This window comes from Molossus molossus, unplaced genomic scaffold (assembly GCF_014108415.1).
Source record: "Molossus molossus isolate mMolMol1 unplaced genomic scaffold, mMolMol1.p scaffold_m16_p_11, whole genome shotgun sequence".
NCBI classification, from domain to species: Eukaryota; Metazoa; Chordata; class Mammalia; order Chiroptera; family Molossidae; genus Molossus; species Molossus molossus.
In genome coordinates this window covers 1,280,603-1,296,579 of record NW_023425346.1, presented here as the reverse complement: position 1 = coordinate 1,296,579, position 15,977 = coordinate 1,280,603, and the positions used below count along the sequence as shown (strand labels likewise).

Genomic DNA, 15,977 nt, shown 5'->3' with positions numbered 1-15,977 from the left:
TGCCACAGGAGGTGGGGCAGCCGCTAAGGCCACTGTGTCCATCCCCCAGGAGCTGCCCAAGTACCTGCGTGGGTTCCACAAGTGTCTGCAGGAGGACGCTGTCCAGCTGGCCGGCCTCATCTACAAGGCCCAGTATGACAATGACCAGTCCCAGCTAGCCAACATCCCCAAGATCCTGAGGGAGTTGGTGCCCGAGAATCTCATGCGCCTCATGTCCTCGGAGGAATGGAAAAAGGTCCCTCATGGGGGCTGGGAGGACCCCTCAGGCTGTTGGCCTGGGGGTTGGCACATTCCTGGGAGGGATGAGGGGCTGGGTCTGAGCGTATGGTGCCTCCTCCACGCTGCCCATACCCCTCAGAGACCCTTCTCCCCAGGGGGACGGACCCACGGGGCTCTCAGTGCCCCCAGTCAAGCCCCAGGCTCACGGTGCTGGTCTGGGCTAAGGCTCTGGCCCGTCCGGACAGGCAGTGGCCACTTGCCCTCACTGGCCCTCGTCCCCACAGGGCATCCTGCTGGCCTACCAGCAGCACCGTGACAAGACGGTGCAGGAGGCCAAAGTGGCCTTCCTGAAGTGGGTCAGCCGCTGGCCCACATTCGGGTCTGCCTTCTTCGAGGTGAAGGTAGGCCTCCCCCATGCCCACCTGTGCATACCCAGGGAGACCCCAGCTTGGGCCCCAGCCGCCTGAGCTCCCACCCCACACACACATCTCGGGGCAAGGGCGGTGGCCGGGTTTGAGAGGGGCATGTGAGCGCGTGAATGCCAGCATGCGCCTCAAGGGGGTGGTCCTCTAGCTGCCAGGCTGGGTTGTGACCTCCATGCTCCTCCCCAGCAAACCTCGGAGCCCTCCTACCCAGACATCATCCTCATCGCCATCAACCGGCACGGGGTTCTGCTCATTCACCCCAAGACCAAGGTAGCAGCAGGGCCCTGTGGGACGGGGGAGGCTGCCAGTGTTCCAAGACAACCCCCACACACATATACATGCATGCACACACATGCACATGCATACACAATACACACACGTGGGCACATGCATGCACACACACATACATGCACGCGCGCACACACACACAGAGGGGGCTGTGGTCACCTGCCCTTCTGCTTCCCCCCATGGCCCCAGGGACTCTGGAGGACCCCAGGGCAGCAGCTCTGGCTCAGACCCTGGGCCCAGGCTCCACCTGTCCCCTGCCCACTGCCCACTCTGCCCACAGGAGCTGCTCATCACGTACCCGCTCACCAAGATCTCCAGCTGGAGCAGCGGCAGCACGTACTTCCACATGACACTGGGGAGCCTTGTCCGGGGCAGCCGCTTGCTGTGCGAGACCTCTCTGGTGAGCCCCGGCCAGGGCCCCTGGGACCACGGTCCCTTCCCCCAGCTCACACAGGACCCAGAGGCACTGGGGCAGGTTCCTGCCCTGGGCACCTCCCTCAGCAGGAGCTCTGTTCCAGTCTCACCTCCTGACCAGTACCCCTGAGGCAAGAGCTGGCTCGGCCAGGCCCTGGTCAAGCCCACACCTGACCCACCGCCTCCAACCCCCCTCCTCTGTCCAGGGCTACAAGATGGATGACCTGCTGGCCTCGTATGTGCAGCATCTCGTGGGCACGGTGGACAAGCAGCAGGGTGCCCGGGCCCAAACCCTGGCCAACCCCTAGCAGCGGGGATCACGCGCCCTCCCTCCCGATCCGATGCGGTGGGCCCGGCTGCCTTCCTGCAGGAGGCCTTTCATGCTGCATCTCCCCAAGCACACTCCACACCCCTCACACTCCAGGCAGGGCCCCTACCTGGGGTGCGGACCGTGGGGCCGAAGGAGAGCCCAAGGTGGGGCAGGGTGCCAGGCCTCTAGGCCAGGGGTGCCTAGCTGAGATGACTCCCCCAGAATGCACAATAAACCCCTGGAGCAGTGGGGCATGTGTGAGTGAGCACAGGGGAAGGCCCAGTGGGCAGGTCTGGGGGGCACTGGCCGACCAAGGGTCTCTTCCAGCAAAAGCAAAAAGCACTGATTTCCCCAACCACACCTGGACGCCAGCTCCATTCTCTGACAGACGTCACGCGTTTCTCCTCCCCCCCCTCCCCCTCAGACCAGGGAGAAGCCCCCTCTGCACACCTCCCCCTTCCCCTGCAGGGCAGCCAGTGGGACCCCTGACTGCAGCCAAGTAGAGGCAGGGGCTGCTGAGACCACCCTGGGCCAGGCAGGCGGAGGCCTGGCCCCACCCACTCACCCACCCCGCTCCGCCCGCCAGGCCCTCCTTCAGGGTCAGAGGGTTTCCCACCTTGTCTTCATTCAAGGCCTGTGGGAGCCTGGGCCCACTGGTCTGGTTCTGTCCCCGGCGCAGTGTCCAAGGGGCTGCTGCCCCATTCCTGGCCCCACCGCCACGAACCACGCAAGCCACATGATTGTGTAAATAAGCTTTTATCCACGTACAAGTGAGTCACACCAAGTCCTGTGTTGACCACAGAGGAAGTGCCCTCCCCAGGGGTAAGAATCCCCACCACCTTCTGCCCTCAGTTGTGCCCAGAAGTTTAATGTGTGCCCTGGGGGGGGGGGGCTGGAAGGGCTGCAGTGACCACACTGTCCCCAGCCTGGGACAGTGTGACCAGGTTCCAGGAAGGAAGCCTCCTGGGGCGCTGGGAGGGGGTCCTTGTTCCTCCTGCTGGTTCGGGATGAGGAGGCAGGACTCTCCAGCCGTCAGGCACAGGGACCCTCGATGCTTGTGTGAGAGTGTGGCTGAGGGACTGAAGGGCCCCTTCCATGTGGCCCTGGGGCCGCGTGTGTGCACATTGGGGCCTCTGGGGCAGAGCTGGCCAAGCCCCCTCGGAAGAGTGGGAGCCAGCACTCCTGCGGGGATGGGACCGGCAGGGTGGGGAGCAGTGGCCCAGATCCGGGCCAGGGGCCTCCATCCTGATCTGCTTCTGCCCCTGGGAGACTTCAGGCTAGAGCTTGTGGGCTCACGCCCCGAAGGGCCCGGCTGCCCTGTGCCGCAGAGGAGGGCGAGGAGCCCCAGCAGGGGACAGAGCAGGGGGAGAGGCAAGAGAAGGGACCGGGACGGGAGGCAGTGCCCCAGAGGGCAGGAGGAGGGCGGTGGGAGGAGGCGCAGAGGGGCTGCAGAAACAGAGCCAGCAGATGGAGGGGAAGCGAGGACACTCAGGTGAGGCGCAGGCCCCCAGACCTGGGGCCCTGGGAGCGAGCCGAGCCCGCCAGCGCCCTCAGCCGCCTCTTCAGCTCCAGCGGGAAGTTGTGGTAGCACCGCTTGCACACGGGCTTCATGTCAAACTCCACGAACTTGCTCCTGGGAGGAAGGGCCATCAGGGAGCCCGCACCCCCAGCTCAGAGCCAGGTCGCCCAGCCCACACCCTCCCAGCTGGCCAGGCCCCGGGCTTCCTGGATGCGCCCCTGATCTGGCTCCTGTGCCTCTGAACTGGCTGTTCCCTGGCCTTCCTCCCAGAGCCCGGTGCCGCTGCTCCTCTGGCCCTGCCCGGGAACTGAGGCCTGCAGTCCGGGCTGGGCCCTCGGCTCCCCCACTGCACCCCTGGGCCTGACAACAGCAGGGGTCTGGGAAGGCCTGAGGAAAGGCAGGGCCCACAGAGAGCCCACACTCCCGAGGGGGATGCTGTGTGTGTGGGGGGCCCTCTCTGCCCCCGCCCCAGGAGGGAGATGTAGGGGAGGCAGGGCCCCTCTCTGCCCCGCCCCAGGAGGGAGACCTTGAGGAAGGCAGGGCCCCTCTCTGCCCCGCCCCAGGAGGGAGATGTGGGGGAGGCAGGGCCCCTCTCTGCCCCGCCCCAGGAGGGAGATGTGGGGGAGGCGGGGCCCCTCTCTGCCCCGCCCCAGGAGGGAGACCTTGAGGAAGGCAGGGCCCCTCTCTGCCCCGCCCCAGGAGGGAGATGTGGGGGAGGCAGGGCCCCTCTCTGCCCCGCCCCAGGAGGGAGATGTGGGGGAGGCGGGGGTGGGGGGGCCCTCTCTGCCCCGCCCCAGGAGGGAGACGTGGGGAGGCAGGGCCCCGGAGCACTCACTTCAGGGCCAGCTTGCCGTTGCAGGCAGAGCAGCAGAAGCAGTGCACACACCAGGCCTTGTTGAGGGCTGACACTACTGAGAGGGACAGATGGCTGGGCTTAGAGTCTCAGGCCACCTGCAGGCCCCTAAGCAACGTGAGGGCCAGCTGGGCCCGCAGCTGCAGGACCCACGGGGGGGGGGGGGGGGGGGGGCAGACAGAAGCCTCACCATCACCCTCGATCACGTGGCTGCAGCTGTAGCAGACGTCCCCAAAGAGCTGTGGAGGGGCAGACGTCAAACACAGGCACTGGTGCCCGGACCAGGGCCCCGGGGCGGGCTGAGGCTCGGCCCCTGCTACCCCCAAAGCCCTCCGCATCCACCTGGGCCTCCTGGCCCCTCTGCCAGGATACAGCCTCAGGTCTGGATGAGGGCACCCCTGGCCCATCAGAATCACCCCCTAGGAAGGACAATAGATTGAGGCACTGTTCCCCAAAATGCCCCTTCGCTCCGCCTGGTGTCCTGAGGGGTGTGGCCAGGGTGGAACCCGGTCTCTGCCAGAGCAGCTGGTGCCTTGCCAGGCCTGAGGGGAGGAGGTGATGGCACACGTCTGCCCACAAACCCACGACGTCACACAGTCATGTGACCCTGGGCCTAGGGGCACGTTTCTCAAATGAGGACACGGAGGCAGAGAGGGCAGCCCAGGTCTCAAGACCCTGCCCAGGAGCCGGGGCACCGCTGCCCACACCCTCTCCCGCTCTGACCTCCGGCTGCTCACACCTGGCACGCCGCCCATGGCCTCCCCAAGGCCCTCAGCCTCCCTCCAGGTCCGCACCCTCCGCCCGGCAGCCTGCCTCTGCCCAGGCCTCACCTGGCTGTAGTGGGTCTCACAGTAGGCCAGACCTTTCTTCTCATAGTGCCGGTGCCCCAGGAACGGCTTCTCACACTTGGCACAGACGAAGTGCTGGGAGGGGAGGGGCGGAGGCAGAGCAGCTCAGGGCTGGAGCAGGGGCCCCGGCAGACAGTCGGGAAGCACAAGCCAGGGGGGCAGAGGGCGGGCTGGCTTCACAGGTGGGCAATGGGCCGATACCCCAGGGACTGGCCCAGGTCAGCACACACCCCCTCTCCCTGACACCATCCTCTCTGGCCTTGCTCCACCCCTAGCAACCACCACCCAAGTTGTGAGGTGCTGCTGAGGTGCCTGTGGGGTGCTGGGCCATCCGAGGGGCTCTGTCATTTGCATGGTGCCTTCTTGGAAGGCTGCGCGCGTCTGTCTCTGTGGGCGTACCTGAGAAGCCACTGGGCAGCATCTTCTTTCTAGGTCCTGGCCCCTCCCAGAGGGCTGGGGGCCAGGCCTGCACCAGGACGTCTCAGAGATGCTGCCCAAGGCAGAGCAGCCAGCCTGCTATGTCCTGCAGCATCCGCCCACCCAGGTGGTGCAGGCGGGCACACCTCAGCTCCCCGACCGGCACACCCAGCTCTGGGTCTACATGGGGCAGCAGCCAGCCAGTCTGCCCCCAGCCCCCCAGTCCCCACGGCTCTCTCCTGACTGGAACCCTCTAGAAGGCCGGCCAAGGGAGGGAGGAAGGTGGTCTCCCCGTTCACACAGAGGAGCTGGCGCAGGTCGGAGTGAGGAGAGAAAGCACCTGAGAGGAAGGTGCCACACAGCCCAGGTGGGAGTGGAGAGGCCGAGAGCCAGGGCACCTGGAAAGGTTGGTACCGTCTTAAAGGGTGAAGATAAAAGTTTGCAAAAGGCACAAACTGTAGACACTGTGTTGTTGCATGACCTTGGCTCAGACTTCTGTTGAGTACGGATAAGATTTATCTGGATTGTCCCCACCACGATGGACCACCCAGCAGATGTAAGACGAGATACCAGACCAGTCCGATGGCAAGGGCTCTGGGCCAGGCAGATGCGTCAGCAGGAACTGCCGGAAGCCAGAAGCAGAGTGTAAACCTACACCCCATTCCTATTCGAGGCTGACCCCTTCTCGGCTCAGCCCAGCTGCCCCCGGACACTGGCCTTGCGTTGTGGATGCGATCTCCCGTTGGCTCAGAGCTTTTACAGCCCCCCCCCCCCCCCCCCCCCGCCTCGCTCACCTCCACGTGCCACTGCTTGCCCAGGGCGTTGACGACGCGGCCCTCGATGGGCCGGCGGCAGGCCCCGCAGATAGGGACGCCCACCTTGTCGTGGCAGGGCAGGCAGCACAGCTCCCCCTTCAGCTCCCGGGCCTCTGCTGTCAGCTCCTTTCTGGAAGACAGGGGGCCCCCGGTGACATCCTGCCCTTCTGCAGGGCCCACACTGGCAGGTCACAGCCGCCCCTCTGGCCCCAGCGGGCACCTTCCGGAGAGCCGCACTCTGTCCACAGAGCGCCGTGGCCGGCGGCTGTGACCTCGGTGTCTCTGAGGGCCCTGGGCAAGGACCCCGCCCAGCACTGGCAGCCTGTGATGGTCAAACCCCCCGAGAAGCCTATCTGTTCTCCAGGTCCCTCCACACCAGACTCGGGGCTGGGACAGGCATGAGGAAGGGTTCTGGGGCCTCTTTCCTCTGTCTTCCACTCGCCAACACCAGCAGCAACCCTCCTCCTCACCCCTGCCCCCCATGCCTTTGATTCCTTCCTGCCAGCTCCGTCCAGGGGCCCAGCCCTCCCTTCCCCGAGTCTCAAACCCGGATCCTGCAGGCCCTGTAGACAGAGCCCTGGGGATGGGGTTTCGTGCCATGGTTTGTCCCAGGCCCCTCCCTCTCCTCCCGGCACCCTACTGTCCTGCCCCATCCCTGTCAGGGTGGGGCCCCCCTGCTCTGCACCAGCCCGGCCACACGCACCTGCAGAAGGTGCAGCTGAAGTGGTCCGGGTGGTACGCGTCACTCCTGAACATGAGGGGCTTCTCCTCGATGACCTGGTGGCACCGCTGGCAGAGGTACTTGCCCAGGCTCTTGGCTTTCTCACGGTTGTGGCATGGCCGGCACAGGTGTCTGTGGGAAGCAGGCAGGCATTAGGCACAGTGCCCACTCCCTTTCCTCTCAGCCAGCCACCCCCAAGGGGAGCCCTGTGGGCCTCAAGCGTCCTACAGAGCAAGCTGGCCGGTCCTGCAGCCGGGAAGGCCACAGACCGGACCCCCAGGAGCAGCCCGTGCACCGAGCCCAGGAGGAGATGCAGGACACGGTGTGGGATACGAGGAGATGCAGGACACGGTGTGTGCTGATTCAGGACGGTGCGGCCAACATGAACTTTCCACGTTTTCCGAGCCCAGGACGTGGTGTGGAATAGAGTAGACACCTCACCGACTTTTGCTTAAAAAAACTAGTTTTATTTTTCCAACGTCTTTTAACATGCATGTGTGATCCTATAATAACTGTGAGCCGTACACACTGCCGTGCCCAGCAGAGGAGCCCAGGAGGGCCAGGTCTGTGGACCCACACAGCCCTTCTTCTGGGGCCGGTCAGACAAAGGGCCCACACAGCTCCAGGACAAGCACGCTGTGTCTGAGGGATGCATCCCAACCCAAGAAACGTCACCAGAGTCCTTCTGTGAGGACCTCGGAGCAGTTTCTGATGCTGCCCCATTTCCCTGGGCTGCGGGGGGCAGGGACCTCGATTCCGGGTTCCCAGGCAAAGCTGCACAGGGGCCCAGTGCCTCCCTCCCACCCCCTGCCTCGGTGCAGGGCCGCCGCCCTTTTCAGGCCCCCAGTGCACAGGAGCCTCTCCACCCCTGGGCGACCCCAGGGAGGGGGCCTTCAAAGGCAGTCTGGGGAATCGACTGGAGATTCCTCTCCAGCCAAGTGCGGTGGGAAGAGCCTGGACGGAAGGCAGCCATCGAGGGTCCACCATCACAGGGCTGCACCTCGGGTGGCCCGGCCCCGGCTGCAGGGCACGGCCCTTCTGGCTCCATCCCGTCTCGTCCCCCGAGGGTGTGAACGGCGCGCATGAACGCCGTGTGTGCCCAGCAACCACCGGCCAGCAGCTCCTGGCTGCAGGCTTGAGTGAGCAGAGGGAGGAGAGATGCTGGCGCCACCCCCGACAGCCTGGCCCGCCCAAGCCTGGGAGCTGGCCCGGGCCGGGCCTCTGCTGCTCTCACCTGTCCACGGGCCACAAACGTGGCTGCAGCCTTCAGCTCTGTGACCAGAGCTCCGCTCCCCTCAGTCCTGAGATCCTTAACGCCCGTGGGCTTTCCTCACCCCACTTTCACCCAGACCCTGCGCCCAGCCCCCGCCAGGGCCCCTGCCGCAGAGCCCGCTTACCCGGCGCCCATGGGCCTGGCCACACCACACGCACTGCTGCTCATGTCTGTCTCGGACCCAGCGTTTACCAGTGACTCCTTTTAACATCAGGACAACATTCAGCCCATACAGGATATTTCTGTTTCAAAGCCATAGAAATGAGCCCAACTCCCCAAATTCTGCTGCAGTGGTCAGTGACCTCCAAGTCCGGCAGCAGTCACCCCAGGCCCAGAAATGCCCTGCTCAGGGCAGCAGTCACACCCTCATGACATCAACCAGTGGGGGCCAGCTCTCCCCAACGGCCCCTCCCGGTCACAGTGAGATGGGACCCCGACTCCCACACCTGCGCCGCCCCTGGCTCCCAGGCGGGCAGAATGGAGGAGCAGCTCTCCTGAAGGACCCCGACAGGAAATGTTTCTGACAGACCGGATCCCTGCACCAGGTCTGAAGGCAACCAGCAGTGTTTCCCTGGCAGAAGGAAGCCCAAACCTAAGACTCTAGCATCAAAGTGCAGCAGAAACACACACAGCAGATGTTCCAGAGCTGTGCGGGCTCAAGTTCCAGTCCCGGCTCTGCCACTCCCTGTGGGGCAGCTGAGCCGCGGGCCCTGGCCCACAGGGCACCAGCCTGGCACCACTGTGCGGCGCACACGCCAAGAACAGTGCGCACGGCAGTCGCTTCACGGGGACGGCTCCATACACACTTCGTCTGAACTGAGACTGAAAAGCCTTTTGAAATTAAAACCAGTGATTTGGCCCGGCCAGTGTGGCCCAGTGGCTGAGCGCCGTCCCTGCACCAAGAGGTCGCCGGATCAATTCCCGGTGGGGGCACTGCCCAGGTTGTGGGCCCGATCCCCAGTGGGGGGCATGCAGGAGGCGGCCAACTGATGTTCTCTCTCGTCGATGTTTCTAGCTCTCTCCCTCTCCCTTCCTCTCTCTAAAATCAATAAAGAAAAATTTTTTTTAAAAAGCGGTGATTCGGTTCCATCGTCCTGGACACACCACTTCTGAAAAGTGGAGACGCCTTTGCTTCAGCAGCCTCGGAGCAGCCACCACGAACATAGGAACAGCCCGGCCTTAAGCCCCAGCTGAGTCTCGGGGCCAGCGTGCAGCAGTGGCCCCTCCACAGGCCTTCCACCCAGAGGAGGAGCCCCACACTGAGGCTCCCCACAGCACAGACAGCGCCCCATTATAAGGCAGCCTGCAGCTGGGCCGCTCGAGATAAAGGCCGCGGTTCATTCCGCGCTTCCCAGTGGAGCCTGATTATACAGGGCAGGACACAGAGCCCCGCATCAAGTGTCCTGAAAGAATCCCCTCTCAGTCAACTAAACGAGGTTCCTCAGCCTCCCACCCAGCCCATTCACAAGGCCCCTCCGCTGTGCCCAGGCAGGCTTGAGAACTCGAGCCCGTCGCCATGGTGGCCAGCCCCTCCTCATCCCCCGCGGTAGGAAATGCCCCCTTGTGCCTGTCAGGCCCAGCCAGTCCCCCCACGCAGCCCGCAACAACCCACAGCCTCGAAGACGGTCACACACTCGCCTCTGTGATGCTCGTGGCCAAGCCAGGGGTGCGGGGACGCAGGCTGGGACACTGGGATATTCACAGCCTGGTGGCGGCCTAGGAGGGGCCCGGCACACAAGGGGCCCTTCGGAATGAAGCGACCTTTCAGAGCCGGAGGGGCTGCAGCCTCCGCTCCTCTCCTTAAATAGCTGGCCTTCCACCCCAGCTGCAGGAGCTCACCCCACACCTCCGCCTTCCTGCCCTCCACCTGCTGCGGCTGAGAGGTAAGGGCCGGGCAGGTGCGGGCAGGCAGGGTCCAGGGACCCAGCAGGGCAGGGGTGGGTGTGCCTGTCCCTGAGACAGCTCTCCGTGATCACGGTAGGACTTACTTATGGAAGACACCCCAGCTGGAATCAGAACAGCCCCCCAGGACAGTGTCCCTGTTCCACTGGACAGGCTCACAGACTGTGCCCCAGACCCACAGCTGCGTGAGTCAGCACCCAGCCCCACCCCCCCACGCTGCATGCACATGCAGGAGCCACATGAAGGAGCCAGGAGACAGGTGCCTATCTGGTCACACCTGCCCCTGTGGCTGGACTCACCTCACCCATAGCCCTGCCCCCCTGTGGGCACTGCCCGGACTGCACTCCAGGCACCTTTGGCCTCCCTCCCTGGGCAGAGCAAGCTGGCCGGGAGTGCCCAGGGAGGGAGCGGGCCCACTTCAGACCATGCTGCAAAAAATAATGTCAAAACTCCTGAAGTGGGGGAGGGACTGGAAAAAATCAACAAGCAGAAACAAGCCAGAAGCATTTGGCAAGAGTCTATCAGAGAGCGGGCATGCGGCCCTGGGCAGGGGGCAGAAAGCCTGGGCCATGAGGAAGGACACCACCTCGTGAGTGTGCGGTCATGCAGGGCCCCAGGCTCAGGCACGTCCTGAAGTCCTGCTTCTGAACAAGGGCCCTGCGTTCCCTTTGCGCTGGGCACCCCGGTTGCCACTGGTTCGGTGCCAGGCCCCAAGCAGCAGTCCTCGAGCAGGAGGCCGCTGGAGTCCAAGCTCGGAGGGCAGCTCTGGACAAGGGCCTGTCTGCCCACCAGCAGGGCTGCGTCCTGGGACGTGCCGGTGCCGCTGCTGGGTCTGACCTCTGACCTCCAGCTCCAAGGCCATTGCCCCTGGACCTTGGGCAAGTCAGCTGATCCAGAGCTTTGCTGCCCTAATCTGCCAAATGGAGTTCTGGATGCCTGCCTCTGAGGACAGGTGTGCCCGCAGAGCAGGTGGTCAGTCCCTGCGGGCAGCCTGCCTGGAGGGTGGGTGGCCACTGCCCGTGGAGCAGACCCAGGCCCGAGGGGGAGTCTGAGGTGGAGATTCCACCCCTCTGCAGACCCTTCTTCACCCTGGTTCCAACAGGACCGTCACTCACTTGGCCCCGGCTCCCTCCCCTCAGCCAGGGGCCCTTACCTGTCCACACAGGGTGGGGAGCTCAGGGACCCCATGGTGGTCCATGAGGCAGGATGAGAAACACCGGGCTGACAGCCAGCACCCCCACAATCTGGACCCCTCTCCCTGCTCCCTCTACCCCTGGAGGGCAGGCCAGAGCCTCCCCACATGCCTGTTTCTTCATGCATGTCCAAGGGGGGCCCCCAGCTCCCTCCCCCTCAAGGGTTTGCTGGGCTAACAGCCCAGGTTCATGCCCCCTGAGCACAGCCACTCTGCATGCCAGCCCCTGCCAGGGGTATTAGCATAGGCATTAAAAGGAGAGAAAACAGGCCCAGAGAAACCTCCGAGGCCTTGCTCAGGTCCCTGGCTGCTAGCAGAGCCGGCTCCTCCTCTGGCCGCTGGAGTGAACCTGCCTCCTGTGCACAGCCTCCTGTGCACAGCCTCCTTGCACAGCCTCCTTGCACAGCCTCCTGTGCACAGCCTCCTTGCACAGCCTCCTTGCACAGCCTCCTGTGCACAGCCGCCTGTGCACAGCCTCCTTGCACAGCCGCCTGTGCACAGCCTCCTTGCACAGCCTCCTGTGCACAGCCTCCTTGCACAGCCTCCTTGCACAGCCTCCTGGCACAGCCTCCTTGCACAGCCTCCTTGCACAGCCTCCTGTGCACAGCCTCCTTGCACAGTCTCCTTGCACAGCCTCCTGTGCACAGCCTCCTTGCACAGCCTCCTTGCACAGCCTCCTGTGCACAGCCTCCTTGCACAGTCTCCTTGCACAGCCTCCTGTGCACAGCCTCCTTGCACAGCCTCCTTGCACAGCCTCCTGTGCACAGCCTCCTTGCACAGTCTCCTTGCACAGCCTCCTGTGCACAGCCTCCTTGCACAGCCTCCTGTGCACAGCCGCCTGTGCACAGCCTCCTTGCACAGCCTCCTGTGCACAGCCTCCTTGCACAGCCTCCTGTGCACAGCCTCCTTGCACAGCCTCCTGTGCACAGCCCCCTTGCACAGCCTCCTGCCCCACAGTAGTGCAGACTCACAGCCAGGGGACGGGGCCCAGGCAGCCGGGCGCTGCTGCAGGTGCAGGTCCACCAGGCCGCAGCTTGTGAGCAGCCCCCGGGCATGGGCAGCAGGGACAGGCACCGTCCTGCCCTCTCCTGCCTGCACCTCCCCTTCTCAGGCCCGGTCTAAGAGTTAGGGTGCTTGGGATCTACCCTCTTCTTTTGGGATCTCTTGAGTAGACCAAAAGCAAAACAGGTGTATGTGACCCTGTCTGTTGGGGGAGACACTCACCCAGAACTAGGGTTCACCAGAGGTAAAAGGGCTACTCTAAGGCCGGCAGGACTCTGAGCTGGCCTCTCTGGTGTGGGTAAAGCCGGCAGACAGGGGTCCCCCGGCCCTGACCTCTGTGAGGTCGTGGACCTGGAAAACCCTGCCCAGTCTCCTCCTGGCGAGATGGTGTGTCTCTCCTGGGAGAGCAGCCCGAGGGCAAGGCTTTCTCCACCCGTCCGGACGTTCAAACAGTTAGTGGGCCGAGTCCAGAAAACTGGAGAGACGCTGGGACCGGCGCCTTGTGGCCTGCAGGTGCCAGTGCACAGCAGGCCGTGGACCTCCCGGGACATGGCCCATCGCTGCATTTCTGGTGGGGCCCTGCCCTGTGGCAGGAGCTGGGGGACTGCGGCCAGGGGCTGGCAGGAGAGGCAGAAGCAGCGGCAGCACTGTGGGCAGCACCTCGAGGCCTCAGCAGGCAGGCGGGTCGGGAGGGTGCTGGGGCGGGTGAGTGGATTCACCGGGCACAGCCAAAGCCGCAGAGGAGGGGCAGGGCTCCCCACGCAAGGCCCTTAGGACCAGGTGACCCACCTCCCTGCCCATCAGGAATGGGGCTCAGGGGCCCCATGTGCCACCCCTGCCACTCAGCACACCTGAGGACCAAGACAGAAAACGGGACCCCTCCCTCCATCCTCCACCCCAGAGCCTCAGACAGACAGGGCTCACTCCCCACTCTCCCGTGGTGCTGGCTCTGTGCCCTGGGTCTGAGACAATGATGTCTGAGAGCCCTGGCCACAGGCCTTCACAAACTTAGCAGGGCACGAGGAAGTCCACCCCGCGACAGCCTGGGAGGCTCCGGCCTGCTTCTGCCTGTGCTGTCTGATGAGGTGCAGAAAGCCTGTGACCCAGATGGACATGGGAGGTGCCCCACTGTCCCCCAAACAACGCCACGCACATAAGAGTGGGCTCCTGGGGTTAGAAACTGGCAGGTTCTGGAGGCCTCAGAGGTGCTCTACTGGGCCCTGCCCCTGTCCCCTCCAGGCTCTCCGGGCTCCGCCGCCAGCAGAAGCATGAAGGGCCTCGGGGCAGCCTCCCCGGATGTGGCCACCAACTCTTCCCTGGCGGCTGCAGATGAGTGTGGCCAGGAGTCGTGGCTGGAGAACGTCCTCTTCGCCTCCTTCTACCTCCTGAACTTCCTCCTGGCTTTTGTCGGCAATGCCCTGGCCCTGTGGCTTTTCCTCAGGGACCACAGGTCAGGGACGCCTGCCAATGTGTTTCTGATGCACCTGGCCGTGGCCGACCTGGCCTGCGTGCTGGTCCTGCCCACGCGCCTCGTCTACCACTTCTCGGGGAACCACTGGCCGTTTGGGGAAATCCCCTGCCGCCTCACCGGCTTCCTCTTCTACCTGAACATGTACGCCAGCATCTACTTCCTGTCCTGCATCAGTGCTGACCGCTTCCTGGCCATCGTGCACCCCGTCAAGTCCCTCAAGCTCCGCAGGCCCCTCTACGCACACTTGGCCTGCGCCTTCCTCTGGGTGGTGGTGGCCGTGGCCATGGCCCCGCTGCTGGTGAGCCCACAGACCGTGCAGACCAACCACACCGTGGTCTGCCTGCAGCTGTACCGGGAGAAGGCCTCCCCCAATGCCCTGGTGTCTCTGGCCGTGGCCTTCACCTTGCCGTTCGTCACCACGGTCACCTGCTACCTGCTGATCATCCACAGCCTGCGGCAGGGCCCCCGCGCGGAGAAGCGCCTCAAGAACAAGGCGGTGCGCATGATCGCCGTGGTGCTGGCCATCTTCCTGGTCTGCTTCGTGCCCTACCACGTGCACCGCTTCGTCTACGTGATGCGCTACCGCGGCGGAGGCATCTCCTGCGCCGCCCAGCGCGCCCTGGCCCTGGGGAACCGCATCACCTCCTGCCTCACCAGCCTCAACGGGGCGCTCGACCCCATCATGTACTTCTTTGTGGCTGAGAAGTTCCGCAACATCCTGTGCAGCCTGCTCTGTGGGCACAGGCCCTCAGGCCCGCCGCCCAGCTTCGAAGGAAAAACCAACGAGAGCTCCATGAGTGCCAGGTCGGAGCTGTGAGCAGACACGCGCACATGCGTGCACTCTCACACACGCACACGCACGTGCACAGCACACACACGTACGCACATGCACACACGCACAAGCACGCGCACAGTACAAGCACATGCACACACTCGCACGCACAAGCACGCACACGCGCACAGCACACACACGCACTCATGCACGCGCACAACACATGTGCACAAGCACACGCACAGCACACATGCACAGCACGCACATGCACAAGCATGCACGCACACGTGCGTGCACACGTACACGCGCACACATGTACACGCGCACACATGTACGTGCGCACACCCGCCTCTGCAGACTGTGGTGGGACAACTCCCTTGGGCTCTGAGGCTTCTCCCAGACTCCCCCAGGAGCAGCCCTCCTTGTCCCCAGCCGCACCCTGAGAAAAGAACCTGACATCTCGGCAGATCACTGTCCTTCTCTGCCAGGTCAGAACTCATCACCCAGGTCCAGCCCTTTGTCACCCAATGCACGAGTCCCTAAAGAGGGAGCCTGCCTGGACCGGCCCACTGCAGACGGCTGGCCCAGCTGGCAGACGGCTCCGAGAGACTCGGTGGTGTCCCCCTGCAATGGGAGGGCAAGAGGCCAGCGAAGTAGGTCCTGAGCGTGTGTCTTTCTCTCCCGGGCAGGCCTGCCAGCCCCCAGCCTCCTTCCCACTGCAGAAACACAGAGCAACAGTCCGAGCAGACGCAGAAAGCTTGCGAGGGGTAGGAGGCGTGTCAAAACATTCCCTGCGACGGACAAAGTGCTCAGAGTTCCCTTTGCGGCACCTTTCCGATGACCAAGTTTAGGGGACACAAACTATAAATGATAGCTGAGCACTGAGTACATTTCAGGCTGGTTGCCAGGTGACATCCAGCAAACGGGCTGGTGGGGCACATCACTTCTTGGTCCATCCTGCCGTGAACCCACACAGAGGCCTCGTGTGGCCCGAGTTCCAGACCCCTCGTCCTGGTGGGGCCACAGCAGGCTTGGTCACTGCCTGAGAACACCTTGGGCAGGGACCTGATCCTGCTGTGAACCCCCCCCCCCCCCAACTCAGCCTGTGGTGTATCCTTAGCCCAGCTCCCTGCTCTCTCCCGAGAGGCTCTGCCAGCCGGGCTGGCCACACTTTGAGCCGTTTCTCTCCATGCACTGCCCTAATAGGTCCTTCCCTGCACTTCATTGTACCGATTATGAACACAGCTGTACTTTGTCTGAAGGTTATGTGCTCGGTGAACACCACACCCTCCCCAGGACTTCTCATCAACCCAAGAACGGCAACGTGGCAGCTGGGGTGCAGAAACTGTTTTGACACCCCAAGTATGCCCACCCCACACAGACCCCAAGGCTCTGCCCACAGTCTTCAGATGGCCGGCTGGACTGGTCCCCATTCATCACAGCAAAAGTGCGTTACTTTCGTATCACGACTTACATTTCCTGAGCACTTCCAGCCTGCCCTGGATTTTCCCAGCAAAACAGGGGGCCGGGGGCCAT

General features: G+C 64.0%; 3 protein-coding genes across 5 annotated transcripts in view; 2 read left to right on the top strand and 1 right to left on the bottom strand.

The window, feature by feature from the left end:
* MYO7B (myosin VIIB) overlaps window positions 1-1,858 on the top strand; it is a 100,702-nt gene extending 98,844 nt beyond the window's left edge. The window contains exons 43-47 of the mRNA XM_036254578.1: window positions 50-235; window positions 504-620; window positions 831-914; window positions 1,213-1,332; window positions 1,553-1,858. Coding sequence (XP_036110471.1) covers window positions 50-235; window positions 504-620; window positions 831-914; window positions 1,213-1,332; window positions 1,553-1,654 — 609 coding nt within the window. The 3' untranslated portion in view covers window positions 1,655-1,858. The remainder of the gene's footprint in view (window positions 1-49; window positions 236-503; window positions 621-830; window positions 915-1,212; window positions 1,333-1,552) is intronic.
* Window positions 1,859-2,415: 557 nt separating this feature from the next.
* LIMS2 (LIM zinc finger domain containing 2) overlaps window positions 2,416-15,977 on the bottom strand; it is a 38,027-nt gene continuing 24,465 nt past the window's right edge. For all 3 annotated transcript variants that reach the window (XM_036254156.1, XM_036254158.1, XM_036254157.1), the window contains 6 exons: window positions 6,812-6,961; window positions 6,088-6,238; window positions 4,859-4,951; window positions 4,219-4,267; window positions 4,011-4,086; window positions 2,416-3,289 (listed from right to left, as the gene is read on the bottom strand). In XM_036254156.1, coding sequence (XP_036110049.1) covers window positions 3,145-3,289; window positions 4,011-4,086; window positions 4,219-4,267; window positions 4,859-4,951; window positions 6,088-6,238; window positions 6,812-6,961 — 664 coding nt within the window. In that variant the 3' untranslated portion in view covers window positions 2,416-3,144. The remainder of the gene's footprint in view (window positions 3,290-4,010; window positions 4,087-4,218; window positions 4,268-4,858; window positions 4,952-6,087; window positions 6,239-6,811; window positions 6,962-15,977) is intronic.
* Window positions 13,441-14,513, top strand: GPR17 (G protein-coupled receptor 17). Its single transcript, XM_036254159.1, has one exon. The coding sequence runs from the start codon at window positions 13,467-13,469 to the stop codon at window positions 14,484-14,486; it is 1,020 nt and encodes a 339-aa protein (XP_036110052.1). The 5' UTR covers window positions 13,441-13,466; the 3' UTR covers window positions 14,487-14,513.

Excerpts from the sequence above, each read along its gene's own strand:
- GPR17 (XM_036254159.1), top strand. The coding sequence starts at position 13,467 with ATGAAGGGCCTCGGGGCAGCCTCCCCGGATGTGGCCACCAACTCTTCC.